This window comes from Nycticebus coucang, chromosome 22 (genome assembly GCF_027406575.1).
Source record: "Nycticebus coucang isolate mNycCou1 chromosome 22, mNycCou1.pri, whole genome shotgun sequence".
Taxonomy (NCBI): Eukaryota; Metazoa; Chordata; class Mammalia; order Primates; family Lorisidae; genus Nycticebus; species Nycticebus coucang.
The window spans coordinates 51,495,216-51,523,197 of NC_069801.1; the positions used below are offsets into that span (position 1 = coordinate 51,495,216).

A 27,982-nucleotide genomic window follows, 5' to 3' on the forward strand; every position below is an offset into this window, starting at 1 on the left:
ATGGGTAGGGCGCCAGCCCCATATTCCGAGGGTGGTGGGTTCGAACCTGACCCCAGCCAGCTAAAACAGCAACAACAAAAAAAGCCGGGCGTTGTGGCAGGCCCTGTAAGTCCCAGCTACTCTGAGGCAAGAGAATCCCTTAAGCCCAGGAGTTGGAGGTTGCTGTGAGCTGTGATGCCACAGCACTCTACCAAGGGCAACAAAATGAGACTCTGTCTCAAAAAAGAAAGAAAGAAAAGAAAAGAAAAGAAATGGGCCTTTAGTTCCGTGCCTCTGAGCGGAAGTGTCACAGTGTTGGGTGGCAGTGGGTGGATCAGAGGGTAGAGGGTGGTATGAGTGGTTCCAGCCTTGGTCGGGGATGGGAGAAGAAGGCTGGCCCAAGCCAGTGGCTTAAGTGCTGGGGCCATTTCTCCTGTCTCCTCACCCCCCCCCTCCTCAGTCGGCTCTGCCGAGCCCACCCCACGCTGAAGGCCATCGAGATGTTCCACTTCCGAGGCCCGTCCCAGGTCGGGGACCGTCTGGTGCTCAAGGCTATTGTGAACAATGCCTTCAAACATAGGTGAGGGACTGGGCTGGGCGTGGCTGGGGCTGTGCAGGGTTGAGGGCTCTTCCTGACCCTAGGAAGGACCCTGCTGCAAACCTGCCAAGAATCCTTTGCCCTGCAGACCAGGTCTACAGCCCTGCCTGGCTGCTGGGTCCCTTCATCATCACCCAAATTCACTCTGATATTCCCTGCTCTGGGGCCTCGGCTGACTCCCAGTCCTGCCCACCCTGACTGGGTTGGGGCTCTGTCCTCTAGCTCCCCCAGCCCCTGAGCCGCCCCCAGTCTCGGATCCTACCACGTTCTCAGTGCCTCTCTTCCTCTCTCCTGCCTTCTAGGCCAGGCCCATTGTGGGCGCTCGGATCTGGGGACCACTTCTTGCCAGCGTTCAGTTGTTTATCAAACCCTTTCCCAGAACAATTAGTCCCTGAAGCCCTTACTTTGGAATGAATTCTGATGCCTACTCCCATGAAAGCTTACTTCATTTATTTTTTTTAGAGATAGAGTCTCACTTTGTTGCCCTTGGTAGAGTGCTGTGGCGTCACAGCTCACAGCAAGCTCCAGCTCTTGGGCTTAGGCGATTATCTTGCTTCAGCCTCCCGAGTAGCTGGGACTACAGGCGACTGCCACAACGCTCGACTAGAAAGCTTACTTTAAATAAGTATATTTTTTTGTGATTTCAAGAGATCATGATGTAATCATTAAAAGTGAGGCATGTTGGCTCGGTGCCCGTAACTCAGTGGTTAGAGCACTGGCCACATACACCAGGGATGGTGGGTTCAAACGACAGCGTGGGCCTGCTAAACAACAATAACATCAACAACAATAGCCAGGGGTTGTGGCGGGCGCCTGTGTTCCCAGCTACTTGGGAGGGTGAGGCAAGAGAATCACTTAAGCCCAAGAGTTTGATGTTGCTGTGAGCTGTGACCCCAGCACTCTACTGAGGTTGACATAGTGAGACTCTGTCTCAAAAAAAAAAGTGAGAGATGTGAGGCAGGCAACCTGAATTCAAGTTTGGCTCCACCTCTTACTAGCTGTGTGACTTTGGGCAAGTTACTTAACCCCTCTGAGCCTCAGTTATTTTGTCTGTAAAATGAAGCCCAGCACAACTACCTACAAGTTAAGAGGATTCAACGACGTGCTACTAGCAGAATGCCAGAGAAAATGTTCTGCAATCGTCAGCCATTACGGCTGTGACGGTGATGATTATTATTGTTTTATTATTATTATTTCTGTTGCTATTTGCAGTCTGCCCCAAACACATTCTATTGCTCTGCAGGGAAAAGCCATTTCCCAGGAACTGCAAGACCTGGTCTCTAGTTTAGATTTTCTTCCTGCCTGGTTATGTGACCTGGGAAAATTATTGCCCTGTCCCAGGTCTTGCTTTTGCGATCTGTATAATGTCCACATTATGCAATCATTAGCAATTCCTAAGCAAGGGGCATGGTGGTGGCTGCTATTTTGTAATTAATAAAGATGATAAGCTAGCCATGAACAGCAGCCACTGAGCTGTCAGGGCTGTGGCTGTCACGGTGCTCACGGATATGTGCTCAGGGACATCTTTTCTGACTAGACTGTTCACCTCCACCTCCTGGCTTCTGTCCCATCGTAGCCATTGCAGTTTATGACTGTATATTTGTATCTTAGCGTTCTTGTTTGTTGTCACCTGCCCCAGCTGTTAGCCTGTGAAGCATGGATTGGACAGGTATATTCAGAGTATTCATTTCTGGTCCCCACAGAGCTGACACACAGTAGGTGCTCTGTGAACATTGATGGAGGGAGAGGTTTTAGATGTCTTGCCTGTGGGAACAGGCCTGGTTCCTGGAAGGACTGCAGGAGTGCATGTGCACATGTGTGTGTGTGTGTGTTGGGGGTGTGTGGCCTTGGGAAGGTGTGTCTGGCATGCAAGCCGCTCTCCCTCCCCCAGCATGGAGGTGGGCGTGTGCGTGGAGGCCTATCGCCAGGAGGCTGAGACCCACCCGAGGCACATCAACAGCGCCTTCATGACCTTTGTGGTCCTGGATGAAGATGACCAACCCCAGTTGCTTCCCTGGATTCGGCCCCAGCCTGGGGTGAGTGGGGGCATCGCCCTGCCCCACCGGCAGCTCCCTTCCCCTCTTCTCTGCCTAGAAGTGGTGGAGCTTCCCAGCCCCCAGACAGGCCTGAGGGCACAGCCAACTCTGAGTTCTGGTTGTGAGCCCTGGGTGCCCCTTGTGCAAGGCAGGCACCTAGCTTGACAGAACTTGGAACACACATGTTGGTCTGGCTCGTGGTGAGGTGTTAATGAGCCATCACAAGCCTGTGGAGTTGGAAGAGCACGGGCCTTAGAGTCGGATGAGGGTTGGAACCTGACCTCTGCAGCGTTTAAGGAAGTGCCCTCTGCCAGCTTTCAGTCCCCATCTGTGAGATGGGCATATGCACAGTCCTTGCTTCGCCAGGCTGTGGGCGGTGTGTGGGCTGCTGACTCTGTGCCTGGCTGAGCCCTGGCACCTCTCAGTACAAAGCATGATGGTGACACGTGCAAGGGGCCTAGGGACAAGTCAGGGATCAGACGGGCTCTTGAAAAATGCTCTGTGCGCCTCCTGTGGCTGAGGAGAGCCCGTCCCTCCCTCTGGGAAGGCCCCTGCCCCACCTGCCTGCCTCCATGGGCTATGCAGTGCGGCAGGCTGGAGTGGCTGGGGGTGGAGGGGCCATGGCCACGGCTACTCCCCATGTAGTCATTTTGTGCTTGCAAGTGGGGGACATCAGAGGTGGTGTTGCCAAGTCAGGGCTCAAGTCAGGCCATGGAGTTCTGATCCTGGCTTTGCCTCTTACACTGTGACCTGGGGCAAGCCACATAGCCTGTGTGTCAGGCTCCTTGTGGAGTGGGGAGCATATGCTACCTCAGCAGACAGTTGTGAAGATTAGATGGAATTTTGTGTGAAAAGCACTTTGGGACTGGAATGTAGCAAGTGCTCAAAACAGGTGGGCTCTTGTTACCACTGTGAGTGCCCTGTAAGGGTCCCATTTTACAGATGAGGAAACTGAGGCTGGTGAGGGGAAGTGTGTGTCCAAGGTCACTCATAGAGTCTGAGGATATCTAGGCTACAGCATGGGTCCCCAGCACTTTCCTGGCCAGGAGGTTTTGGTCCAGCTGCCCCAGTAAGGCCTGAGTCCACTTGAGGGCTGTAGGGCCTCCTTGCACCCTGAGGGTGGGGAGGGGCAGGGACAGGGCAAGGGAGTACCTGGTGTCCTTCCTGCAACCTATCCCTACTTCCTCCCCAGGATGGTGAGCGGAGGTACCGGGAGGCCAGTGCTAGGAAGAAGATCCGCCTGGACAGGTGAGTGGCGGCTGGGCCTGGGCAGGAACGCAGGGTCAGGCCTGTGTCCTGCTCTGCTCACCCCAGGGCACTCTCATTCCTTTGGGCTGCCCATGTGTTGGGCCCTGGGTGGGGTCCTTTACAGTACATCCGTTCAGCCTCTTATTTAGGCCTCATGACACAGTGGTCTGTGACCTGTTGTCCAGGGAAGGACACTGAGGACAGAGGGGTTGGGTGGCTTACCCACAGTCACACAGATAAGCATGATAAGCAGAGTCAGAATTCAACCCTGGCTGGGTCTGGCCAATTTGAAATGCCGCGCCCCTTCCATTGACTCTGACGCCCCTTTGGCAGATGAAGGAAAGGTTCGGAAGAGGAGGCAGTTGCTCAGGCTGCAAACCCAGGTGTATCTACTCCACTGTGAAAGCCCTTTACAAAGTGGAGAGGCCGTAACACACCAGGGTTCCCAAGCTGTTGTCAAAAAGAAAGTATGCGTTTATGCAGCACTTACTATATGCCAAGGGTTCTCCTTGCGACCACCCTGTGAGGTGGATGTGACCAAGGATCCCATTTCTCACATGAGGACACTGAGGCATGAGGGTGAAGTCATTCAGCAGGGGTGTAGAGGACTGAGCCTTAAGACTCTGAGTTTCCCTTGACATGGTGACACATGTCTGGAGTCCCAGCCACTCGGGAGGCTGAGGCAAGAGGATTGCTTGAGCCCAAGAGTGTGATGTTGCTATGAGCTATGATATCACAGCACTCTATCTAGGGTGACAGAGTGAGACTGTCTCAAAAAAAAAAAGAAAAAGTGGGGCGGCGCCTGTGGCTCAGTGGGTAGGGCATGGGCCCCATATACCAAGGGTGGCGGGTTTGAACCCTGCCCCGGCCAGCTAAAACAACAACAATGGGAATTGCAACAAAATATATCTGGGCGTTGTGGCAGGCGCCTGTAGTCCCAGCTACTTGGGAGGCTGAGGCAAGAGAATCGCTTAAGCCCAAGAGTTGGAGGTTGCTGTGAACTGTGACGCCATAGCACTCTACTGAGGGCGATAAAGTAAGATTCTGTCTCAAAAAAAATAAAGGAAAAAGTGATGGACTGCCAAGGGACCCAGGTTGTCATCCTCCCTCCTAGGAAGTACATCGTGTCCTGTAAGCAGACAGAGGTGCCTCTCTCTGTCCCCTGGGACCCGAGCAACCAGGTAAGGCCCTCTGCTCCAAGGGGACAGTGCTCAGGTCCATGGGGTCCCCACCTGCCCTGATTGTCAGCGTGGGTTTGGAAGAAGGCCTGAGGGGACAGGATACGAATGCTGGACCTCGTGACCATATAGTTAGCAGAGGCCTTGCCTGTGTCCCCTTGTTTGGCAGGAGAGCTGTGACCCCGAGAGGCAGAGTGATATGTCTGGGGTCACACAGAGGGTGGAGCCAAGATTGGACCTCCTTCCCCAAAGCCCAGGGGTCTTTGCACAGTCCCTGTTCCGCTTCCTCCCCCAGAGGGGGAGGAGGGCAGCATCTGTGCACTCTTCCAGGTGTACCTGAGCTACAACAACGTCTCCTCCCTGAAGATGCTCGTGGCCAAGGACAACTGGGTGCTGTCTTCGGAGATCAGTCAGGTAGCTGGACCCACCCCCAGTCTTTCCTTTCTGCTCTGAGTGGCTGGAAGTGGCTGGTGGCACTCCAGGGACTCTCTCAAACAACTTAGGTCTGGCCAGCCTCCTTGGTGACTCACATCTGTAATCCTAGCACTTTGGGAGGCCAAAGCAGGAGGATCCTTTGAGCTCAGGCGTTCAAGACCAGCCTGAGCAAAGTGAGACCCCATCTCTATCAAAAATAGAAGAATTATCCGGGTGTTGTGGTGGATGCCTTTAATCCCAGCTACTTGTGAGTCTGGGGTGGGAGGATCACTTGAACCCAGGAGTTTGAGGTTGCTGTGGGCTAGGTTGAGGCCTAGCACTCTACTTAGGACACCAGAGTGAGACTTCTGTCTCAAAAAAAAAAAAAAGACCAACAAAGAAACCTCAAAACAAAACAAACAAATCCATTTATGTCAGAAGGGGATTTCTTCAAAGAGATTGGGTGAGATTATGGGAACATATCTGCCCCCGCAGGGCCTGGAGAGGACCCCCAAGTCCTTCTCTCCTGCCTGTCCCCCTCTGGCTGCTCTCTGCCCAGCCGCTTCCTCCTTCCTCTCTGCTCTTCTGCAGGAAGTTGCTGCAGGGAGGGGACAGTGGGCAGGCGTGGCTGGGGAGGCCTGCGCTCTGCCACCTGCCTGTACACTTGGACAAGCTGCCACCACCTGGGGGAGGGACAGGGGGCAGGAGGGGCAGCTGACTCAGAGGACCCATTGCATGTTGTCTCAGTTGCTGCTTCATTGTTTATTTATTTTTTAATTTTTTCTTTTTCTTTTTATTTGAGACAGAGTCTCACTATGTTGCCCTCAGTGGAGTGCTGTGACATCACAGCTCACAGCAACCTCTAACTTTTGGGCTTTAAGCGATCTCTTGCCTCAGCCTCCTGAGTAGCTGGGACTATTGGCACCCACCACAACGCCTGGCCATTTTTTGGTTGTAGTTGTCATTGCTGTTTGGCAGGCTGGGCTGGATTTGAACCCGCCAACTCTGGTGTATGTGGCTGGCGCTCTAGCCACTGAGCTACAGGTGCCGAGCCAGTTGCTGCTTCTTAAGGCACCTTCCTATCCACTATGTGCTGCATTCTCTTAGCAGCCCATCTTCACAGGGATGCGACTGGGCTCAGAGAGGTTGAGACACTTGTTCACAGTCACACAACATGTCACATGGCAGCATGTCGGGGGCCGCCCTGAGCTTCCAGCCCTGGCCTCCGGCATCCTCATTAGCTCCCCTGCCACCCAACATAGTCTGGGGAGGGGGCGCGGGAATGAGGCTGCTCTCTGTCCAATGCAGGTCCGCCTGTATACTCTGGAGGATGACAAGTTCCTCTCCTTCCACCTGGAGATGGTGGTGCATGTGGATGCTGCCCAGGCCTTCCAGCTGCTCTCAGACCTGTCTCAGAGGCCAGGGTGGGACAAGCATTATCGGTGAGGGACAGGATGGCGGGTGGGGGAGCAGCACATCCTCCTTCTGCTCTGTCCCTGCTGTCCTTTAGGGTCTGGGGTGGGTGGGAGTGGGGATAAACTGTAGTCAGATAGGTGTCAGAGTCATGGGTATTTTGAGCCCTCAGGGATGGGACCGAGCCTGGAATTGGAGTTGAAGGCCTCAAGTTGTTTCCATCCCAAATGGCTGTGTGACAGTGGACAAGTCACTTCTTTTCTGGGGCCTCAGTTCCGCTCCTCCTAAAATGGGTACTTGCCCAGGTGCAGTGGGGCTGCTCAGGAGGCAGGAGTTTGAAGCTGTAGTGCACTGTGTCTGCACTTGTGAATGGCCACTGCACTCTAGCCTGGGCAACATAATGAGGCTGCCCCCCCCCCCCACTCCTCTTAAAAGACAAATAAAATGGATACTTAGCGGGTGAGTCATGGATTTGCATTCAGGGATAGCAGAGTTTCAAACTGTTCTCTGGAGATGTGTTCCCAAAGTGGGTTTAAGAACTGCTTGGGGTGGGGTCGGAAGGCAGAGTGCATGGGACCCCCACCCAGGTTCAGGCTAGTAGGATAGCCGATTTGCTAAATTCACTAAGTTTGCTGATTCTTTTTTATGAATATGTACCTGCATGTTATTTTTTTCATAGAAGCCTACATTGCTAATCCAATGAATATACATACTTCTCTCTCTGTCTGTATGTATATGTTTGTTTTTTCAGACAACAGTCTTACTCTGCTGCCCAGGCTAGAGTGCCATGGCCTCAGTCTAGCTCACTGCAACCTCCAACTCCTGGGTTTAAGTTATCCTCCTGCCTCAGCCTCTCGAGTAGCTGGGACTACAGGTGTCCACCATAATGCCTGGCTGGTTTTTTTCGATTTTCAGTGGAGACAGAGTCTGGCTTTTTGCTCAGGCTGGTTTGGAACTCCTGAGCTCAAAGATCCTCCTGCCCTGGCCTCCCACAGTGCTAGGATTACAGGCTTGAGCTACCAAGCCCAGCTGAATGTTATTTTTTTAATATAGAGAGTGCCTATGAATACTAATATTATTCCTTTGAATACATTTATTCCCTAAATTTACTGACTATTCATATGAGTATCTTTTTGAACTTATCTAGAAGATAAATATATTCTTAGGAAAATAGCCAAAATTTCAGTGTTTAATATGGGAACTTTAAAGTTTAAACTGTTATTTTTTCAGGTCCCTTCAAAGTCACTTTCTATTCTGCCAATATCCCAGCTTGGAGGTCTTTGGTGATCTCTGTAACAATGATGTTGTGAGGGGCCTATATTCCTGACTATTCCCACAAGGAGGGTCTTGCAATTTAGAAATTCAGTGTGCCCAGCTGTGTTGCCATATTTTTACTTTTTCAGAGTCTAGCTCTATCTCTCAGATTTCAGCCTCCTGATTAGCTGGGGCTACAGCCACACACCACTGTCCCTGGCTAGTTTCTGTTTGTTTTTTTTTTTTGTAGAGACAGAGTCTCACTTTATGGCCCTCGGTAGAGTGCCATGGCATCACACAGCTCACAGCAACCTCCAACTCCTGGGCTTAGGCGATTCTCCTGCCTCAGCCTCCCGAGTAGCTGGGACTACAAGTGCCCGCCACAACGCCCGGCTATTTTTTTGTTGCAGTTTGGCCGGGGCTGAGTTTGAACCTGCCATCCTTGATATATGGGGCCGGCGCCTTACCGACTGAGCCACAGGCGCTGCCCTAGTTTATTTCTTTTTTTTGTGTGTGTGGTTTTTGGCCAGGGCTAGGTTTGAACCCGCCACCTCCAGCATATGGGACTGGTGCCCTACTCCTTGAGCCACAGGTGCCACCCTAGTTTCTGTTTTTACTAGAGTCGGGGTCTCACTCTTGCTCAGGATAGTCTCGAACTCCTGACCTCTAATGGTCCTCCTGGCTCATCCTCCCAGAGTGCTAGGATAATAGATGTGAGCCACCATGGCTGTCTGGCTAGACCTGCTGGCAGTGTCCTTCTAGAAGCCAGAGAGGTGATTCAGCAGTGGGTGTCTCGTGCAGGGCAGGATAGTCCTACATGTGACAGGAAAGGCTCCTTGCAGGAAGCTTCATGTGGACCTGGAGGGCCAGATGAAATCTTGACAGGACTTGGGGGAAATGGCGCAAAGTAAAGAGAGCCCCTAATTCCTTTGCCCTGCCCTGCCCACAGCACGCAAATGGGCAGGCTCTGAGTGAAGCTGGGAGATTAAGGAGGGTGCTATACATGGTCGTGTGTACCTGTGTGCTGCTGTGAACCTACGTGTGTACCTGGGCACCTGTGCGCCCAGGCCTGGGGACACATCTCCACTTCCTCACAGCCTGGACACACCCCAGCCCTGCTTCCTCAGCCCTCTGTGGATGGGTCATTTCCTGGGCTCCAGACACAGTGGGCACTCACTAAATATTAAGTACAGCCGTGAAGCCATTGCGTTGTATCCCTCTGTGTGGGGTGTGTGCCTGCAGACACGGATGCATCTGTGTGGAGTAGAGCTGATCCACGTGTCTGTGCATATATGTCTGTCTAGATACCTTTGTGTTCTGCTGGCTGCTGCCAAGCAGTACAGGGGAAGACACGAGCATCACAGGTGCTGGGGGCCCGGCATGGCATGGCTCCCCGGGCCCTGAGCTCCCACCTCCCAACAGGAGCGTGGAGTTGGTGCAGCAGGTGGACGAGGATGATGCCATCTACCATGTCATCAGCCCTGCCCTGGGTGACGACACCAAGCCCCAGGACTTCGTGATCCTGGCCTCCCGAAGAAAGCCTTGTGACAACGGGTGGGTGGCTGCCCGCCCACCGAGGGATGTGATAGGGTGAAGCAGTGTCACCTAGGGGCAGAGCTCTGCTGTTGTGTGCTGTGGGATCTCAGGCATCCCCAGACTTTCCTGGGCTGCTCTGGTTTTACCATGAGTGGATGACAGTAGTTTCCCTGGGGCCACTCATACCCTAGAGCAGAGGCATCCCTGCCCTGGTGTCTGGGGCTCAGGGCAGAATAGGCCCTCAACTTCTTCTGTGGTGATCCCTGTCCCTTCCTACCCTTCCTCCGCTCTAGGGACCCCTATGTCATCGCTCTGAGGTCAGTCACACTGCCCACTCACAGAGAAACCCCAGAATACAGACGTGGGGAGACCCTCTGCTCAGGGTTCTGCCTCTGGCGTGAGGGGGACCAGCTGACCAAGGTAAGGCCTGTGCCCCCTCACACCCCACCTGGCATATTGAGTCTAGCGTTATTGGGCCAGCTCAGTTCTAGATCAGAGGCGCCTCCCAGCAGGCTCCCCCTTCCAGTTTGGGGGAGGCTAAGAAGGTCATGGGCTGAAGACCAGCCTTTGTTAAGATCTAATCTGTGGGGTGGCACCTGTGGCTCAGTGGGTAGGGCGCCGACCCCATATACTGAGGGTGGCGAGTTCAAACCCGGCCCCAGCCAAACTGCAACAAAAGAATAGCTGGGTGTTGTGGCTGGCACCTATAGTCTCAACTACTCGGGAGGCTGAGGCAAGAAAATCACCTAAGCCCAGGAGTTGGAGGTTGCTGTGAGCTGTGACACCACAGCACTCTACCAAGGGTAATAAAGTGAGACTGTCTCTTTAAAAAAAATCTAATCTGTGCAGGGGAGAGTCAGGGGCTGCTGTGTGGTCTCGGAAAAAGCTCTGGATACCGGGAAGAGAAGGCTTGGATCTCATCTAAAATTCTATCTCATTGTTTATACCCCTTCTTGTGTAGGAAGGCTTTATATGGCTCTGTGGGCCCATAAAACTCAGAAGGGTGGTGAAAGTTAATTGAAAAAGTGGGGAGGAGGCCGACAGAGGGTGGGAACACCACAGCTCCTGTCCTCGCTCACAGCTCCTGCTACAGCCCTGCCCCTGCGACTCACCCAGGCGGGGCCAGTGTTTGTTGAATTAATACTGTTAAACCAACGAGCTCCTCAGCACCAGCCTCAGGCTAATACCTCTGCGGCCCCAGAACACCTTTATTTTAAATGGGGTTTGGTGCTGGGCACTGGACATCCAGTCCCTGCCTGAGGACCTCCCAGCTAGTGGAGAATGCGGTGTGCAGTGACAGGGGAGCCAATGAGGAGAGCTGCTGGAAGGAGTGGTGCCTGCCAGTCTGGCCACCTCCCCAGACCCCATAGAGCCAGTTGCTTGCTGTCCTTGCAAAAGAGCAAGGCTGGCCGGCACCTGCTGGGTGCCCACTGGCTTGCCCGCCTCCCCCGTTACACTGAGCACGCCCTCCCCTAGCCTGGCCCTCTGCCTGCAGGTATCCTACTACAACCAGGCCACCCCGGGCTACATCAACTACGTGACCACCAATGTGGCCGGCCTCTCCTCTGAGTTCTACACCACCTTCAAGGCTTGTGAGCAATTCCTCTTGGACAACCGGAATGATCTGGCCCCCAGCCTCCAGACCCTGTAGGAGCCCTCAGTGGTCACAGCACACCCACCCAACTCCATCCTGCCTCCAAGGACTACATGCAGTGTGTGGAGAAGATAGGGATTTATTCCTCCCTGCCTCCCCCATGGGAAGCCTTCCCCCTGAGGCCCGCTGGCCCACCGCTGCTGGGTGCTCAGTTCCTGCCAACATCTGCCAGCAAGTCCTCGCGGTACTCCTGGGGCAGCCTATAGTAGACTCGGGTCTTGTCCACGGCCCTAGCTGTCAGCAACACAGCCTTCACAGAGGCATAGTCCCCACTGGCAGGGTTGTGCTCCACTGTAACGGTGGCCCGGGGGGAAGCCGCCAGCAGCTTGGCCATGGCTCCAGCTGTGCTTTGGCCCAGTGGTCTGGCCTGCAGCTGGAAGGACACAGGTTGCCAGAGCCCCTGGCACAGCTCCAGCATGTCTGTGAGCAGCTGTCCCCCATAGCCACTTCCCAGCGCCTCTGTAGGCCATCCTGGTGCCACAGTCACATGGGGGAAGACCTCAGCCACAGCTGTAAGCAACTCTTTGCCAGCCACGTAGCCAGGGACTGCAAAACTCCCATGGGAGATGGTGGCCCCAAACCACACAGGCCGAGGCAGGAGGCGGAGGGTGGAGAGGTGTGCCAGCAAGGCCAAGGATGGCCGGAGGGCTGTGGGCTCTGCTATTTGGAGGTGGACACCCCAGTGTCCAGGGTGAGTGGCCAGCTGCCTCAGGCATGACTCCAGTGTGAGGACAGAGCCACCTTGGGCATGGACAATGGGCACAGGATCCTCGGCTGCAATTCCCTGGAGGCTGACGTTCAGCAGGATCATGCCTTCTCTCCCTGGAAGAGGTAACAGTGTCTAGGGTTTAGTCAAAGTCCCTTGTGGGGGGTTCTGGGGACAGCCAAGGACAAGGAGGTGGTGCCTCGCCTCTCTGGAATCTGTGGACCTGGGTCTGGGCTCCAGGTGGAAGTGTTGCTTTATGAGCGTGCCTGATGTTTGGCTCTTTCCCTTCACCTGGGCCTGTGCTGAGGACTCAAGCCTGCTGACCTGAAGGCCAGGAGGCCTTCTCTGGACACCACTGTGTGTCTCTCCTTTCCTGGGCCCACCTTGTATCCAGGGTGGCGGTATCTATACCCAAGAAAGGACACCCCTGAAGTGTGGTCACCAGGGCTGAAGGCAGACCTTACCTGGGAGGGTCACTGTGGCTGTCCTTCCACTGCCCTGGACGCTAGGATTCAGCCACTTCACGGCCAGACCGTCACCCCCAGGCAGCTGGAGAAAAGGGACCAGGCTGCCCCCCGTGTAGTAGGTTGGCTTCCGTGTGGTATTCACTGTGGGGACCCAAATTGCCGAGATGAAGGGGCTGCCACTCATGGAGCAACCACGTAGGCCCCAGCTCCACAGGTGTCCTCTCAAAGCCTCCCAACACCCTGCCAGAGAGGGGTCATTTCCCTGCTTTTTAAAGATTACTATAAGTGACATGCTCCAGGTCCTACAAGCAGTAAGCAGAGTTGCTGGGAATGGAACCTGTTGGGACCGGATCTGTCTGGCCCCAGAGCTGGTATCCTCTCCCTCAGTTTGACAAATCTGTTTGAGATGACTTAACTGCAGGCTCTCCTAGGTTCAGGGTCAAGGGAATGGGGCTTGGACAGGAGCATCTGGACCACTGACAAGCAGGTCCAGCAGAGGGGCTGCTGTCTGAAACATTCAAGTAACCACAGGGGAACTGTGCTACAAGGGCAAGGAGGGAGTTAGAATTTGCTGAGTTGTAGCACGTACAAGCTGAATGTATAAAGTCCTTAGCTGCTGAGCCTCAGTTTCCCTATCTATAAAACAGAATTGCCGCCTTCCGGATGTGTGAGGCTTAGAGAGAAAGCACACCACACAGTAGGCATCAGAGGGCTTCCCTGCTCCCCTCCACCCTGGGATTGCCCCTTCCCATGACCCTTCCCTACAGCTGTGCTCCAGTGCCCACCCAGGGCTGCCTGTGCAGAGTCCAGCTCATGCCACCCTTCCCAGTTTCCCTTCTTACAGGCCAGCTGCTTGAACTGGGACAGGACAGGCTCAAAGAGGTCATAGTAGACTTGGTGGGCAGCGCTGTTGTCCCAGACGTAGAGCAGGTCGTCCACTGACACGGGGTCTGAGATGCCTTGCCACAGCGTCAGGCTGTACCTGGAGCCCAGAGAGCAGGCTCAGTACCCATCTGGGCCCAGGGACACTCTCTGCCCCACTCCTGTGCTCACACCTGGACACCAGTTGGACGCAGGGATACGGCATCTTTCCTCCAGCCTCACGCTAGCCACCCCTCCCCGAGTACTACCCCTTCCCAACGGCAGAAGCAGCCCAAAGGAGTTCAGGAAGATGATGGAGCACAGAGGCCTGGAAGGAGGGAGGGGGCGGCGTGCCCCGTCTCCTTGCTTGGAGTGTGTATTTCTGAGTCCTATCTTAGGAAAGGGACAAGGACAGAAGGGTGAGGGCATGTGAGGGAAAGGGGGCCCCTTGGGACTCCGTGGGTAGCAGCTGAGGAAGGTGGAGCCGGGGAGCTGGGAGCTAACTGTGGGGCAGGGGGAGTCCTGGGGCCGGGGTTGTAGGCACGAGCTGTGCAGGCCGGGGACACAGCTGGCTCCTGTGGGAGGAACATTTGCCGCCAACGGAAGGGCTCTCTGAGGCCGGTCTGAGGTACACAAGCAGAAAGCAGGCACATTATAGAGGGTAGAAGCCCCAGAGGGGGTGGGGCCAGATGATCTTTAAGACCCTTCCAGCCATGAGTGCCTGGGAGCATCAGTGCCTCTGGGGTGGTGGTAGGTTTGGAGCCTGGGGGTCTTCACCTCTCGGATTGGCCCAGCAGCCAGCTGAAGTGGGGCCAGGCGGCCTGCACCATGACGGCCCGCACAGGGAAGGTGACCCTCTGCGGCAGCGTCCCCACCAGCTCCTGCATCTTCTCCACCATGTCTCGGGTGTACGTCCTGTTTGGGAACAGGGGCACGTAGAGGGTGGTCCAGCCTGGGGACAGGGTGGCCTCAGGGTACTTCTTCTGGACCAGGGCCAGGAACCTGTGGAGAGTCAGAGACGCTGGTCTTAACAGAGCAGCAAGGACCCCTTCTCCTCTTGGTTCTCATCACAGGGCAGGAAGTGGCAGGACCTGTTGCACCTGTGACTTAGGTCAGAGCAGACTCCTAAAGACAGAGTGGCCTGCTCAAGGTCCCACGAATAGGGCTTGGAGTTGAGTCAGGGAGATCCAGGTTCAGATTGTAACTCGGACCTTGGCAGCTCACTCAGCCTCTTTGATTCTCAAAGACAGAAACCCTCCCAGCGGGCTGGGGCAGGCTCCTAACCTTCCCGCTAAGGACAAAGGGACTGTGTCAGAGCCTCGGGTAGAGGTGAGGATCAGACTCTGATAGCTATGAGTCTCTGAAGTTTCAGATTTTCCTTTTAAATTTTGAGTTTTGCCCTGATACAAATTTTAATAGGCAAATAATGCTTTCCAGTCCCCGACCCTCACCACCATAAAAAAGAACTACTGGGTATGATCAGCACTCCAAGAAGACAAACTCTTGGGCCACTGACTACATTTTTCAAACTGCTCCTTTTCAAATGCACCTCAGCTCAAGAAGCTCAATACACTTTGTTGGTTCACTAGATGGACGGACAGATGGGGGGTGGGGATGGGAAAGCCTGGAGCTCAGAAAGCCTGGGTTTGAACCTTTGCTCTGCCATTTGCTAGAGTTAGGCAGGCCATTTAACTTCTACAACATAGTTTCTTTATTATTCTACAAGATAGTTTCTGTATTAATAAAATGAAAATAACAATACCTACCTCATTCTCATTGTAAGAGTTAAATGGTGTTCTAAAAGTAAAGTGCTTAAAATAGTACCTGGGACACATAATAAACATTCAGCAAATTGAGCAATTATCATCAGCTTTATCATCTGCAAAATGGAAAGAAGAAAATCCTAACCTCTCCAGGCACTGCTGCATTTTAAAAATTAATAGAAAAGGCTGGGCTCGGTGGCTCACGCCTGTTATCCTAGCACTCAGGGAGGCTGAGGTGGGTGGGTTGCTTGAGCTCAAGAGTTCAAGACCAGCCTGAGCAAGAGTGAGACCCCATCTCTACTAAAAATAGAAAAACTAGGGGGGCGTTGTGGCAGGCCCCTGTGGTCCCAGCTTCTCAGGAGGCTAAGGCTGGAGGATTGCTTGAGCCCAGGAGACTGAGGTTTCTGTGAACTATGATGACGCCATGGCACTCTACCTCAGGTTAGAGTGAGACTGTCTCAAAAAAAAAGACAGAAAAAAAGAAAATCCTGACCTGGCAGTGCTATGTAAGGATCAAATTAGAAACATTCTCTCCTGTGATGTGGACTTTCTTTGTAAACAGAGGAGTCCTGTGCAGCTAGTATGTGTGAGGGCTGTTGGTGGCAGTGCTGGAATTTCAGGAGGGCTGAGGACAGCATCAAATGTTTTAGATTTTCCCACCAGTCCTGGGCCGGTCACTGGGGGTACACAGAGGACTTGACCCTGTGTGCCCTCCAGGAGTCCACAATGTGGCAGGCATAACAAAGCTGTAAACTGACAGTGACAACCCAAACAAATCAAGGCCATGATAGAAGGAAGGCGGGGGAAGGGGCCCAGAGGCGGTGCCTCAGCAGCCTGGGATGTCAGAGAAATTTCTAGAAGGGGAGTGACTGGACCCAAGTTGTCAGAAGAGGGGGAAGGGGCATTTGAGGCAGAGGGAACAGCTTGTGCAAAGGCTCAGGTGAGCCTATTTGGTGTGAGCAGAGTCAGACTCAAAGGTCTCTGAGGTCTCCTTCCTGTGCTAGATGTTGACAAAAGAGGGCTAGACGCAGCTGGGGCAGAGACGTGGGCACTCACTGTGTGGCATTGACCTCAATTGAGATGGGCATGTTGGGGCCCCTGAGGATGTCAGCGTTGATCCACACGGGCCTCCGGACTCTGCCTTCCCCTGTCAGCTGCCGCAGGAGGTCCAGGGAGGGGCCCACGGCCTTGAGACTCTTGAAGTCCAGTTTGATTCCTGTGGGGAAGGGGACAAGGGGTCTGGGAAGACATGACTCCCTGCACGGAGAGAGCAGGTAGTGGGCGTGGGTACAGAGGGGGTCAGGGAGGTAGGAAGTTAGGGACCCAGCTAGGTGAGGAAGGGCTTTCAAACAGGTAGAGCTGATCCACAGAAGCAAGGCAACAGGAAGCTGAGCAGCTGATGAAAGGGGGCTGAGGTTCCTGGACAGGGCAGGGAGGGTCCTAAGCCACCGGAGTCTGTAGAGGAAGGACCCGGTGTGAACAAAGGCCCATCCTGTTCATGGTGGGGAGGAGATGAGGCTGGCAAGTTAAGGCTGTGTCCTGAGGACAAAGGGGAGCCACAGAAGGTTAAAGCAGAGGAGCAGCATGACAAAACCGGCAATTTGGAAAGATGGCTCCGTGTATGTATGGCAGTGGTGGTCAGGGAAGGACCAGCAGGGCTGAGTGCGGGGCAGCAGCTGGCGAGGAAGGAGGTCTGGGAGAGAGAGGGTGTGACTGTGACCGCATGGGAGGTGAGGAGGGGGTTAGAAGTGGCAGAGGCAGCAGCTGAGTAGACCTGAGGATGAGGGGGCAGCCATTGTGAGAATGACAGCTAGATACTAACAGACAAAGGGGTATGGAGGGGAGGATTGGAGTTTGACTTTGAACATGTTGTGTCCAGTCTTGTGATACAAGAAGGCGCACCCTGAGCACATCTGGCACTTGGCAGTTTACTCCCCACTTTCGTGTCTCCCGTCCCCCCGTATATCTGGGAGAGACCACCTGGGCGTGCTCCTCCACACCCCCCATCTCACCGGTGTCCAGGAGAGACCACCTGAGCGTGCTCTTACACACCCCTCACATCACCCATGTCCAGGAGAGACCACCTGGGAGTGCCCCTGCACACCCCCCATCTCACCCATGTCCAGGAGAGACCACCTGGGAGTGCCCCTGCACACCCCCATCTCACCCGAGTCCAGGAGAGACCACCTGGGAGTGCCCCTGCACACCCCCCATCTCACCCGTATCCAGGAGAGACCACCTGGGCATGCTCCTACACACCCCTCATCTCACTGGTGTCCAGGAGAGACCACCTGGGCGTGCTCCTGCACACCCCCCAATCTCACCCGTGTCCAGGAGAGACCACCTGGGCGTGCTCCTACACACCCCCCATCTCACCCGTGTCCAGGAGAGACCACCTGGGCGTGCTCCTACACACCCCCCATCTCACCAGTGTCCAGGAGAGACCACCGGGGCGTGCTCCTACACACCCCCCAATCTCACCCGTGTCCAGGAGAGACCACCTGGGCGTGCTCCTGTACACCCCTCACCTCACCCGTGTCCAGGAGAGACCACCTGGGAGTGCCCCTGCACACCCCTCACCTCACCTGTGTCCAGGAGAGACCACCTGGGAGTGCTCCTGCACACCCCTCACCTCACCCGTGTCCAGGAGAGACCACCTGGGCGTGTGCTTAAGCATCCCCTATCTCACCTGTGTATCCAGGTGAGCACTCCCAGCTCACCTAGTCCTCTCTGAGCCAGGGTGTTTGCAGTATTGTGAAGGGAAAGCCAAGGTGATAAGCACCTTGTATGGGGACTGGACAAGCTGCCTGAGGGACCGAGGCTGGGGAGGGTCCCAGAGGGTCCCTTACCTTTCTGGGAAGAGGACAGCACAGCGTCCAGCCATTGCTGCAGCGTGTTGTCACTGTAGATGGCTGGGGGGTGTGCCATGATGGGGATCCCCGTCTCATTGGCTGTGTTGAGCCCTTCTACAGTGACGTCAGCCTCCAAGACCATGGCATTGCCTGCAAGAGAGAAAAACTCAATTAAATTCAAGCGGATGGGAGGATGGCGGGGATTGGTGGACTCTTGCCTGATGGGCACAATGTAAGGGCACACAGCCCCTCCTGGGTGAGGGGCTCAACTATAATTTGGCCCTTACCTAACAGACGCAAATAGTATATAACCTAATACTTTGTACCCTCATATTAATCTGAAATTAAAAAAAGAAAAAGTGAGGAGAAACAGTAACTACATAGGAAACCAAATGAAAATTCTAGAATTCAATAATTTAAAAATCACTATATATGACAGAAGAACCCAAGCTTAAAACAAATAGATTATCCTTTAGATAAAATTGTACATTTGGACAAAACATTAAAAACATTAGAGGAGGTAGCACCCATAGCTCAGTGGGTAAGGCACCAGCCACATATATCAAGGCTGGCGAGTTCGAACCCAGCCCTGGCCAGCTAAAATCAACAATGACAACTGCAACAAAAAATAGCCAAGCGTTGTGGTGGGCACCTGTAGTCCCAGCTACTTGGGAGAATGAGGCAAGAGTATTGCCTAAGCCCAAGAGCTGGAGGATGCTGTGAGTTGTGATGCCACGGCACTCTACTGAGGGCAACAAAGTTAGACTCTGTCTCTAAAAAAAAAAAAAAATTAAAAAAAAATAATGGTGGACTGGGCATGTTGGCTCACGTCTATAATCCTAGAGTTTTGGGAGGACAAGTCAGGAGGATTGCTTGAGGCTAGGAGTTTGAGGCCAGCATGAGCAATACAGCAAGACCTTGTCTCTACAAAAATTAAAAAATTAGCCAGGCTTGGTGGCACACACCTGTGGTCCCAGGTACTCAGGAGGCTGAGGCAGGAAGATCACTTGAGCCCAGGAGTTTGAGGTCACAATGAGCTCTGAGGACAACACTGCACTCTAGCCTGGATGACAGAGCAAAACCTTGCCTCTAAAAAATTAAAGGTACGAATTCTTTTTTTTTTTTTTATTGTTGGGGATTCATTGAGGGTACAATAAGCCAGTTACACTGATTGCAATTGTTAGGCAAAGTCCCTCTTGCAATCATGTCTTGCCCCCATAAAATGTGACACACACTAAGGCCCCACCCTCCTCCCTCCATCCCTCTTTCTGCTTCCCCCCCCATAACCTTAATTGTCATTAATTGTCCTCATATCAAGATTGAGTACATAGGATTCATGCTTCTCCATTTTTGTGATGCTTTACTAAGAATAATGTCTTCCACTTCCATCCAGGTTAATACGAAAGATGTAAAGTCTCCATTTTTTTTAATGGCTGAATAGTATTCCATGGTATACATATACCACAGCTTGTTAATCCATTCCTGGGTTGGTGGGCATTTAGGCTGTTTCCACATTTTGGCAACGGTAAATTGAGCTGCAATAAACAGTCTAGTACAAGTGTCTAAAGGTACGAATTCTATTCTGATTTTCTGATTATTTCTGATTCCTCTTTGTGACTTGTGGAATTTGAGTCAGGACAACACAATACAGGGTGATGTTGAAACCCCATGTTATCAAATTACTTTCTAGAAATGTTGATCTGAATCATATTCCCACCTGAAATATGTAAGATTGCCCATCTCACTACATCCTTACCAGCACTGAGCTTTGATATTTTTTTAAAACTTTATATAGTTAATTAGGTGGATGTCATCTGATTCCTGCCTTTAAGAGTTCAATCTAGAAAGGAGCTCAGACTTCTTTCTTTCTTTTTTTAAGAGATGAGGTCTTGCTCTGGCTCAGACTGGTCTCAAACCCATGAGCTCGGGCAATTCCCCTGCCTTGGCCTCCCGGGTTCTGGGATTATAGGTGCGAGCCATCACACCCAGCCCTAGGAGCTCAGACTTTTTTTTTTTTTTTGGCTGGGGCCAGGTTTGAACCCGCCACCTCCGGTATATGGGGCTGGTGCCCTACTCCTTGCGAGACAGGTGACACCCAGAACTCAGACTTTTCTAATGGGAAGCACACTCTGGAAGAGCAGGCACGGGGCACTAGAATTTGGGGGGTTCTTTGAGCAAGGTTCACTCCCAGACCCACATCATCACAGACAGTTGGTATTGGGGTGGGGGCTTTTTTCTCCTAGCTACTCCTAACTCTTCTCTCTTCTAGCCCTGCTCCCCTCCAAATCCATTCTCTACGTAGATGGAGTATTCTAAACATGTACCTGATCATGCCACTTTCCATTTAAAAACAAAAACAAAAATTCACCAAAGCCCCACCAAATTTCCTGAAAATCAAACTCAAACTCCTCACTGTAGTCTTTGTGGTCTGCACAATCAGATCCTGCCCATTTTTATAATCTCATCCCTTGTCCCTCCCTCCCTCATTCTCTAGGTTTCAGCCACCTGGCTCCTCCAGATTTCAGGAGCAGGTATATCTCCCAGCAACTGCAGGTCCGGGGTGGGACCTGTGATTCGGCACGTCTAACGTGCTCCGCGATGCCTGTGCTGCTGCTCTGCAGACCACACTTTGAGCAGCGAGGCTTTAACTTGTCTTGGCGTCCCATCTATCAGCTCTCAAAAGTGGCTGTTGCCTGGCAACACTCCTCCCTTAGCATCTTTAGTAGGGAGTCTTCTGCTCATCATTTAGTGTGGACTGAAAATATCACTTCTAGCTGGGCATGGTGCCTCATGCCTGTAGTCCTAGTGCTTTGAGAGGCTGAGGTGAAAGGATTGTCTGAGCCCAGGAGTTCTAGACCAGCCTGGGCAATATGGTGAGACCCCGTTTTGATGAATTAAAAAAAAATTAGCTGGGTGTGGTGACGTATGCCTGTGATGCCAGCTAGTCAGGAGGCTGAGGCAGGAGGATCACTTGAGTCCAGTTCAAAGTTACAATGAGCTATGATCCAGCTGCACTCCAGCCTGGGTGATAGAGTGAAACCCTGTTTCTAAAAAAACTTAAAAAGGCAGGGGATTCATGCCTGTAATTCTAACATTCTGGGAGGCCGAGGCAGGTGGATTGCTTGCACTCAGGAGTTTGAGACCAGCCTTAGCAAGAGCAGGAGACCCTCTCTCTACTAAAATTAGAAAAACTAGTATGGTGGGTACCTGTAGGCCCACTACTTGGAGGCTGAGGCAAGTGATCGCTTGAGCCCAAGAGGTTGAGGTTGCTGTGAGCTATATCACAGCACTTAACTCAAGGCACCAGAGGGAGACTTGAAAAAAAAAAATATATCGCGGGGCGGTGCCTGTGGCTCAGTGAGTAGGGCGCCGGCCCCATATGCCGAGGGTGGCGGGTTCAAACCCAGCCCCGGCCAAACTGCAACAAAAAATAGCCGGGCGTTGTGGCGGGTGCCTGTAGTCCCAGCTACTTGGGAGGCTGAGGCAGGAGAATCGCCTAAGCCCAAGAGTTAGAGGTTGCTGTGAGCCGTGTGACGCCAGGGCACTCTACCAAGGGCAGTACAGTGAGACTCTGTCTCTACAAAAAAAAAAAAAAAAAAAAAAAAAAATATATCGCTTCCTCTAGGAGGCACCATCCCTGTCTAGGTAGGTCACTCTGCTTCACTGCCTCAGTGAAACCTGCTCTTTTCCTGTACACTCAAAGCCTTCCTCAGTAGAAGCTCCCTGAGAGCAGAGTCTGCGTCTGAACTGGCTGTCACTTGAATTCTGAGAGCCTAGATGGCACCAGTTCTAAAAGATACTTCTAAAACAGCCAAGTGGATTAATGATAGAAAAGTCAAGGTCAACCAGTCCAGGACAAAAATGACAAAAGAGCTCACCCAACATCCCAGAGGGTTTTTTATTTTTTTGAGATAGAGTCTCTCTCTGGGTGGCTGCTGTAGTCATTATAGCTCATAGCAACCTCAGTCTCCCAGGCTCAAGTGATCCTCTTGCCTCAGCCTCCCAAGCAGCTGGGACTATAGGCGGCCGCCCTAATGCTTCACCAGTTTTTCTGTTCTTAGTAGAGATGGGGTGTTGGGGTCTCGTTCTTGTTCAGGCTGGTCTCAAACCCTGAGTTCAAGCAATCCACCCCCTCCGCCTCCCACAGTGCTAGGATTACAGTGTGAGCCACCACACCCGGCCCAGCGCAGAGGATTTTGGCAGATTTTCCTAAAATCTAGGTGTCTGGATTTCTAGGAGGGAAAGAAGGGCAGGCTGTTCCTGGCACTGGGCTTTTTGTCATCCCAGGCTGGGAGTCACTGTTTTCCTGGCCCAGGTGACACGGCCATAAAAGCACATTGCAAAGAGCTTAATGGATGTAACCTGTATTTTTATGACTTGAACACAAGGTCTTCTTTTATCTTAACTTTCAGTTGCTTGGGAACACAGTGAGAGGTGTCCAAAGGGTTTGGGGCTGGGTGAGCCCCGCAGAACCCAGGCCCATGAGAGGCATCTAGGTAGAGGAGAGGGTAGCTCAAGAGAATGGGTGCTGAAGGGTTCCTCCCTGAGCAGGGCCAGTTGCATTGTGGGGGAGGTGAGGGCGCATGAGGGGCCAGGGGAAATCCAGGCTCTGAGTCCTGAGGCCCCTCCAGTGTTGCTGCCTTGCTTGACTTTCTCCAGGTGCCCTTAACACACTGTGAGCTCTTTGGAGAGTCATGCCTTACATATATTTTTTTTGAGACCAGGCCTATTATATTACCCAGGCTGGTCTTGAACTCCTGGTCTAAGATGATCCTCCCACCTCTGCCTTCCCCTTCAGAGCGCTAGGATTATAAGCATGCACCACTATGCCTGCCTATTGTTCTCATTTCATTTCATTTCTTTCTTTCTTTTTCTTTTTTTTTTTTTTTTTGAGACAGAGTCTCACTCTGTTGCCCTAGGTGGAGTGCTTCATAGTTCACGGCAACCTCAAACTCTTGGACTTGAGCAATCCCCCTGCCTCACCCTCCCAAGTAGCTGGGACTACAGGCACCTACTACAATATCCAACTAGTTTTTCTATTTTCAGTAGAGAAGGGTTATCACTGTTGCTCAGGCTGGTCTTGAACTCCTGAACTCAAGCGATCCACCAGCCTTGGCCTCCCAGACAGCAGGGATTACAGGTGTGAGCCACCATACCTGGCCCTATTGGGCTCATTTCTTTTTTTTTTTTTTTTGTTGAGACAGAGCCTCAAGCTGTCGCCCTGGGTAGAGTGCCGTAGCATCACAGCTCACAGCAACCAACTCCTGGGCTCAAGCGAATCTCCTGTCTCTGCCTCCCAAGTAGCTGGGACCACAGGTGCCCGCCACAATGCCTGGCTATTTTTTGGTTGCAGCCATCATTGTTGTTTGGTGGGCCCGGGCTGGATTCGAACCCGCCAGCTCAGGTGTATGTGGCTGGTGCTTTAGCCGCTTGAGCCACAGGCGCCGAGCCTATTGTGCTCCTTTCTAAACCTTCCTCCTGGGTGTTGCTCAGTGAATGGATTAAAGACTGTTGGGAATCACCCTTCCGACCTTGAATTTGAACCAGATGTCTGACTCTAAACTCATGTTGTCCTGCTCTCGCTCCCAGCTGCCCCTCCCTCTACTTATCAGGGGACAACTGTTCACATTCTGTTCAAATCAGACATCTGGTTCAAATTCTAGGTCCAGAGGGTGATTCTCAATAGTCTTTAATCCATTCACTGAGCAGGATTAATGGATTAAACACTGTTGGAAATCACTCTAGGACCTTCTTTTCTATTTTCAGTAGAGAAGTTGCTCAGGCTGGTCTTGAACTCCTGAGCTCAAGTGATCCACCAGCCTTGGCCTCCCAGAGTGCTGGGATTACAGGTGTGAGCCACCACACCTAGCCCTATTGTGCTCCTTTCTAAACCTTCCTCCTGGGCTTTGCTCAGTGAATGGATTAAAGACTGTTGGGAATCACCCTCTGGCCCTGTTCTGCCTACCTGTGCTTGCTGCCTGGACCTAGCTTCCTGCCTTCCAGAGGTTAAATATGGGGGCTAAAGGAGTAAATGGAACAGGATAAGGACTGTACCAGGTTCCCATGGCCACAGAAGGAGCCTGGTCCTCAGGGAGCCGTAGGCAGCCGGTAAGGGAACATGCAGTTTCGAAGCCCTCCACCACCCTCCTGGTGCCAGGAGCTCTTTAGATGCGCCAGAAAGCATGGTGGCTGAGTGTGGGAGCCTCCATCAAAGCTGCAGGCTTCCAGTCCCAGCTCTGACACTTCCAAACTGTGTGACCTTGGGGAGGTTATTTGATATCTCTATGCCTCCATTTCCTCATGTATAAGAATTAAATAAGGGCGGCGCCTGTGGCTCAAGGAGTAGGGCGCTGGTCCCATATGCCGGAGGTGGCTGATTCAAACCCAGCCCCGACCAAAAACCACAAAAAAAAAAAAAAAAAGGAATTAAATAAAATATCCCCAGTTAGGCATTCACTAAGTGTTAATCATTATTTACATGGAGCAGCTCATTTAACTAGGGTTAGGGACCATCTGGCTTCTTTCTGTTGTTTCAGCATAATTACTAATAATGACCTCTTTCACAATCAAAAGTGCCCTAGTTTGCATAATATCATTACTCCACCAGCTCTTATTTTGCAGAGGGCTTCAGACAGGTGAAGTCAGATGTCCCAAATCACACTGCTGGTAAATAGGCAAGATCAAATTTGAACCCAGTTCTGTCTACCTCCCAGGCCTATGCTCTGACCCCTGCTCAAGAGTACTGAAGGACATGTTTCTGCTGACCTGGGGGTCCATTGTAATGGCTCAGAGCATGGGCTTTGGGAGCCAACCAAATTGGGTGAGTCATCTCACTTTTCTGAGCCTACTTTTCTTCTGTAAATGGTATCCAGGAAGCAGTTGCAAGGCCATGCCGGGAGAACCCGTCCTAGGACAACCTATATGTAATTTGCATGAGCTGTGGCTGAAACTGGTTGCCATGAACATGTTGTTGTTGTGAGACAGAGTCTCACGCTGTAGCTGTGGATAGAGTACTGTGGCATCATACCTCACAACCTCCAACTCGGGCTGGAGCAATCCTCTTGCCTCAGTTTTTCTATTTTTAGTAGAGATGGGGTCTCGCTTTTGCTCGGGCTGGTCTCAAACTCATGAGCTTAAGCAATCCACCTACCTTGGCCTCCCAGAGTGCTAGGATTATAGGTATGACCCACTGAGCCTGGCTGCTTCTTTAGGTTTTGAGGGTCAAGACATCCTTACCAGGAATGGTTGTCCCCTGATAAGTAGGGGGGGGGGGCAGCTGGGAGGGAGAGCAGGACGGCATGAGTTTGGAGTCAGACATCTGGTTCAAATTCTAGGCTTAGCCAGGCGCAGTGACTTACGCTTGTAATTCCAACACTCTGGGAGCCTGAGGCAGGTGGATCGCCTGAGCTTAGGAGTTCAAGACCAGCCTAAGTAACAGTGAGACTCCTTCTCTACTGAAAATAGAAAAACTAGTTGGGCATTGTGGCGAGCACCTGTAATCTCAGCTACTTGGGGGGCCGAGACAAGAGGATTGCTTGAACTTGGGAGTTTGAGGTTGCTATGAGCTATGACACCATGGCACTCTATCAAGGGTGACAGAGAAAGACTATCTCAAAAAAGCAAAAAATCTCAAGGCTTGGTGCTCACCAGTGCACAGTCCTGAGCCAGTCATTTAACCCCTCTAAGCACCTATTTGTTCATGTGGAGATGTGTAAACAGCCATCGTAATGCCACTGTGACTACAGTGCCCAATCCTCCCCTCTAGTGTCCTACCTCTCCTCCAGTCCCCTGCCCTGGCCTGTCAAAGTCTTGGCAGCTGGACTTACTGTTCAGAGCAGTCTTCAGCTCTTCCCGGCTGTTAACAGCATGGCGCCAGGTGACCTGCAAGCCATCTCGGTGGCTGATCTGGCCCAGGCTCAGCAGGTAGTCCAACATGTCCCCATCAGGGCGGCAGGCATCCTCCTTACAGCCTGGATGAATGGCAAGGGCACCACCATTATTGTCAATCCCTGTCCCAGCCTGACTTCTGTCCACCCATGCTACCATCCTCGCTGGGCTCTCACTGCATCTGGCATACCATCTAGCATGAGATGGTGAGAACTGGACTCACCTGTATTGCAAGAGAGGGAAATTCAGTCTCCTGGCCCCCATGTAGGCCCCAGGACCAGCCTGGGGGCAGTCAGGAAAGGTGGGTATGGGAAGAGAACATTTACAGAAGGGAGCATTTAAGAGAGACCTTGAAGGATGGGTATAAATTTGGTAGAAAAGAGGGAATAGTTTATTCCAGACAGAATGACATAACCACAGGCTTGGCTGTGGGAGACAGTGGAGATACCTAAAGGCTGGTCAGTGGCCTGGCATGGACGGAATGCAGACACATGGAATAGGGCAAGACTGGGGGAGGGCTGAAGTCAGGGTTTGAATGACCTTGAATCCAGCTTCAGAGCGGACCACATGCTGAGGGCAGTGAGTGAGGGTTGTGTTTGGGAAGATCTCCCTGGCAGCAGACCAACCTTGGGCTGGTGAGAGCAGGCTGGTGGCAGAGGGACTGCAGGGGAAGATCCAGGAGGAGACCCCGAGCACGGAGTGTGGAGAGAGCAGAGCGAGTGGGAAGGAAGAGCACTGGAGGCTCAGGACTGAGGAGCACAGGCAGGAGGCAGGAGGTGTAGGCCTTCCCAAGTCCCCATGAGAATGGGGGAGCCCTCCACCAAGAGGGGCTTCAGGGACCACGAGATGTGGGGGAAGGGATGGGCTCAGCACGGTCTGCTGAGTTTAAAGTACAAGAAGCAACGTTCAGGCTAGTTGCCCTTAGCACAGTGGTTACGGTGCCAGTCACCTACACTGAGGCTGGCAGGTTCGAACCCAGCCCGGGCCAGCTAAACAACGACAACTGCAATAAAAAAAAAAAAATAGCTGGGGGGCAGCGCCTGTGGATCAGTGGGTAGGGTGTCAGCCCCATATACCGAGGGTGGTGGGTTCAAACCCGGCCCTGGCTGAACTGCAACAAAAAAATAGCTGGGCGTTGTGGCGGACGCCTGTGGTCCCAGCTACTTGGGAGGCTGAGGCAAGAGAATCGCCTAAGCCCAGGAGTTTGAGGTTGCTGTGAGCTGTGACGCCACGGCATTCTACTGAGGGTGACAAAGCTAGACTCAGTCTCTGAAAAAAAAAGAAGCAATGTTCATCGAGGGCATGGAGAGGTCAAAGGTGAAGGCTGAGATGTGATGGTCCTCAGGCAACTGGTGAAGGCAAAGGAAGTTAATGGGAACTTCCCCTGGCCCTGGTGTCTCGTGTAGTGTTGGAGGGAAGAAGAGGCAGAAAACCACGGATGGGGACAGAGCTGCAGAAGGAGCTAGTGACAGGGAAGCCAACCGGGATGCCATGAGGGGTGGCACGTACCTGACTGCGGGAGGGTGAAGATCAGGACCATTGTGACCGTGAACACCAGAGCCACAGTTGCGATGCCAGCAATTACCCACTTGGTCCGTCTGCCTGAGCACAGCTGCTGGTAGGCCATGGTGGTCTTGCTACTGGGAATGGATGGGAGGCGGGAGCCCCCAGCAGCACCTAATTCTCCCCCAGATCTGGCCAGCTCTGCAGCCTCGTAATGTCCCAGCGAGGAAATAACCCCCAAAGCCCCTCCTCTTGCCCCACCCTGCTTTTCTTCCTCGCAGGAAGATCCTCCCAGGATCTCAACAGGCCAAGCAGAAAATCCTGTCACCACTAAAATGAACTTTGAGCACAATAGGAGGCTGCAGAGGACGTTGAGCTTAGCCCCCACCCCTGCCTGGGAATCTGGAGACCAGAGATCAAGCCCAGCTCCTCTCACATTTCTGCAGAGCAAGTGTCTGCTCCTCTCTGGGCCTCATTTCCCCACCAGTAAAAGGAAGCGGCCAGACCTGGTGGCTTTCAAGGTCTTTCCAGACTTTCTGCCCTGCCCCCAGGGTATCTTGCATATCAGGCTAGGGTTGGTGACAAGAACAGATTAGATTTGCCTTAAGGACAAGAATTTTCCTTCTATCCTAG

The 27,982-nt window shown here is 52.7% G+C and overlaps 2 protein-coding genes across 7 annotated transcripts in view; one reads left to right on the top strand and one right to left on the bottom strand.

Moving 5' to 3' along the window:
• ACOT11 (acyl-CoA thioesterase 11) overlaps nt 1-11,380 on the top strand; it is a 62,908-nt gene extending 51,528 nt beyond the window's left edge. For all 6 annotated transcript variants that reach the window (XM_053576940.1, XM_053576942.1, XM_053576944.1 and 3 more), the window contains exons 8-16: nt 440-559; nt 2,469-2,613; nt 3,806-3,861; nt 4,976-5,042; nt 5,370-5,453; nt 6,762-6,895; nt 9,543-9,674; nt 9,950-10,076; nt 11,152-11,380. In XM_053576940.1, the coding sequence (XP_053432915.1) occupies nt 440-559; nt 2,469-2,613; nt 3,806-3,861; nt 4,976-5,042; nt 5,370-5,453; nt 6,762-6,895; nt 9,543-9,674; nt 9,950-10,076; nt 11,152-11,307 (1,021 nt within the window). In that variant the 3' untranslated portion in view covers nt 11,308-11,380. The remainder of the gene's footprint in view (nt 1-439; nt 560-2,468; nt 2,614-3,805; nt 3,862-4,975; nt 5,043-5,369; nt 5,454-6,761; nt 6,896-9,542; nt 9,675-9,949; nt 10,077-11,151) is intronic.
• Nucleotides 11,381-11,458: 78 nt separating this feature from the next.
• Nucleotides 11,459-27,570, bottom strand: FAM151A (family with sequence similarity 151 member A). The gene is made up of 8 exons (XM_053576946.1): nt 27,356-27,570; nt 25,786-25,929; nt 17,957-18,109; nt 16,164-16,323; nt 14,122-14,346; nt 13,326-13,465; nt 12,481-12,624; nt 11,459-12,132 (listed from the first exon to the last, which is right to left on the bottom strand). Exons 1-8 carry the CDS (start codon nt 27,471-27,473, stop codon nt 11,459-11,461), a joined length of 1,758 nt encoding a protein of 585 aa, XP_053432921.1. The 5' UTR covers nt 27,474-27,570.
• Nucleotides 27,571-27,982: the final 412 nt, after the last annotated feature.

What these genes read in the sequence shown, in the direction of transcription:
- FAM151A (XM_053576946.1), bottom strand. Translation starts at nt 27,473, where the DNA reads ATGGCCTACCAGCAGCTGTGCTCAGGCAGACGGACCAAGTGGGTAATT. An exon ending in CTTCACCCTCCCGCAGTCAG is followed by an intron (nt 25,930 to 27,355) that starts GTACGTGCCACC and finishes CCATTCATCCAG; the next exon opens with GCTGTAAGGAGGATGCCTGC. An exon ending in CTGCTGGGCCAATCCGAGAG is followed by an intron (nt 13,466 to 14,121) that starts GTGAAGACCCCC and finishes TCTGGGCTCCAG; the next exon opens with GTACAGCCTGACGCTGTGGC.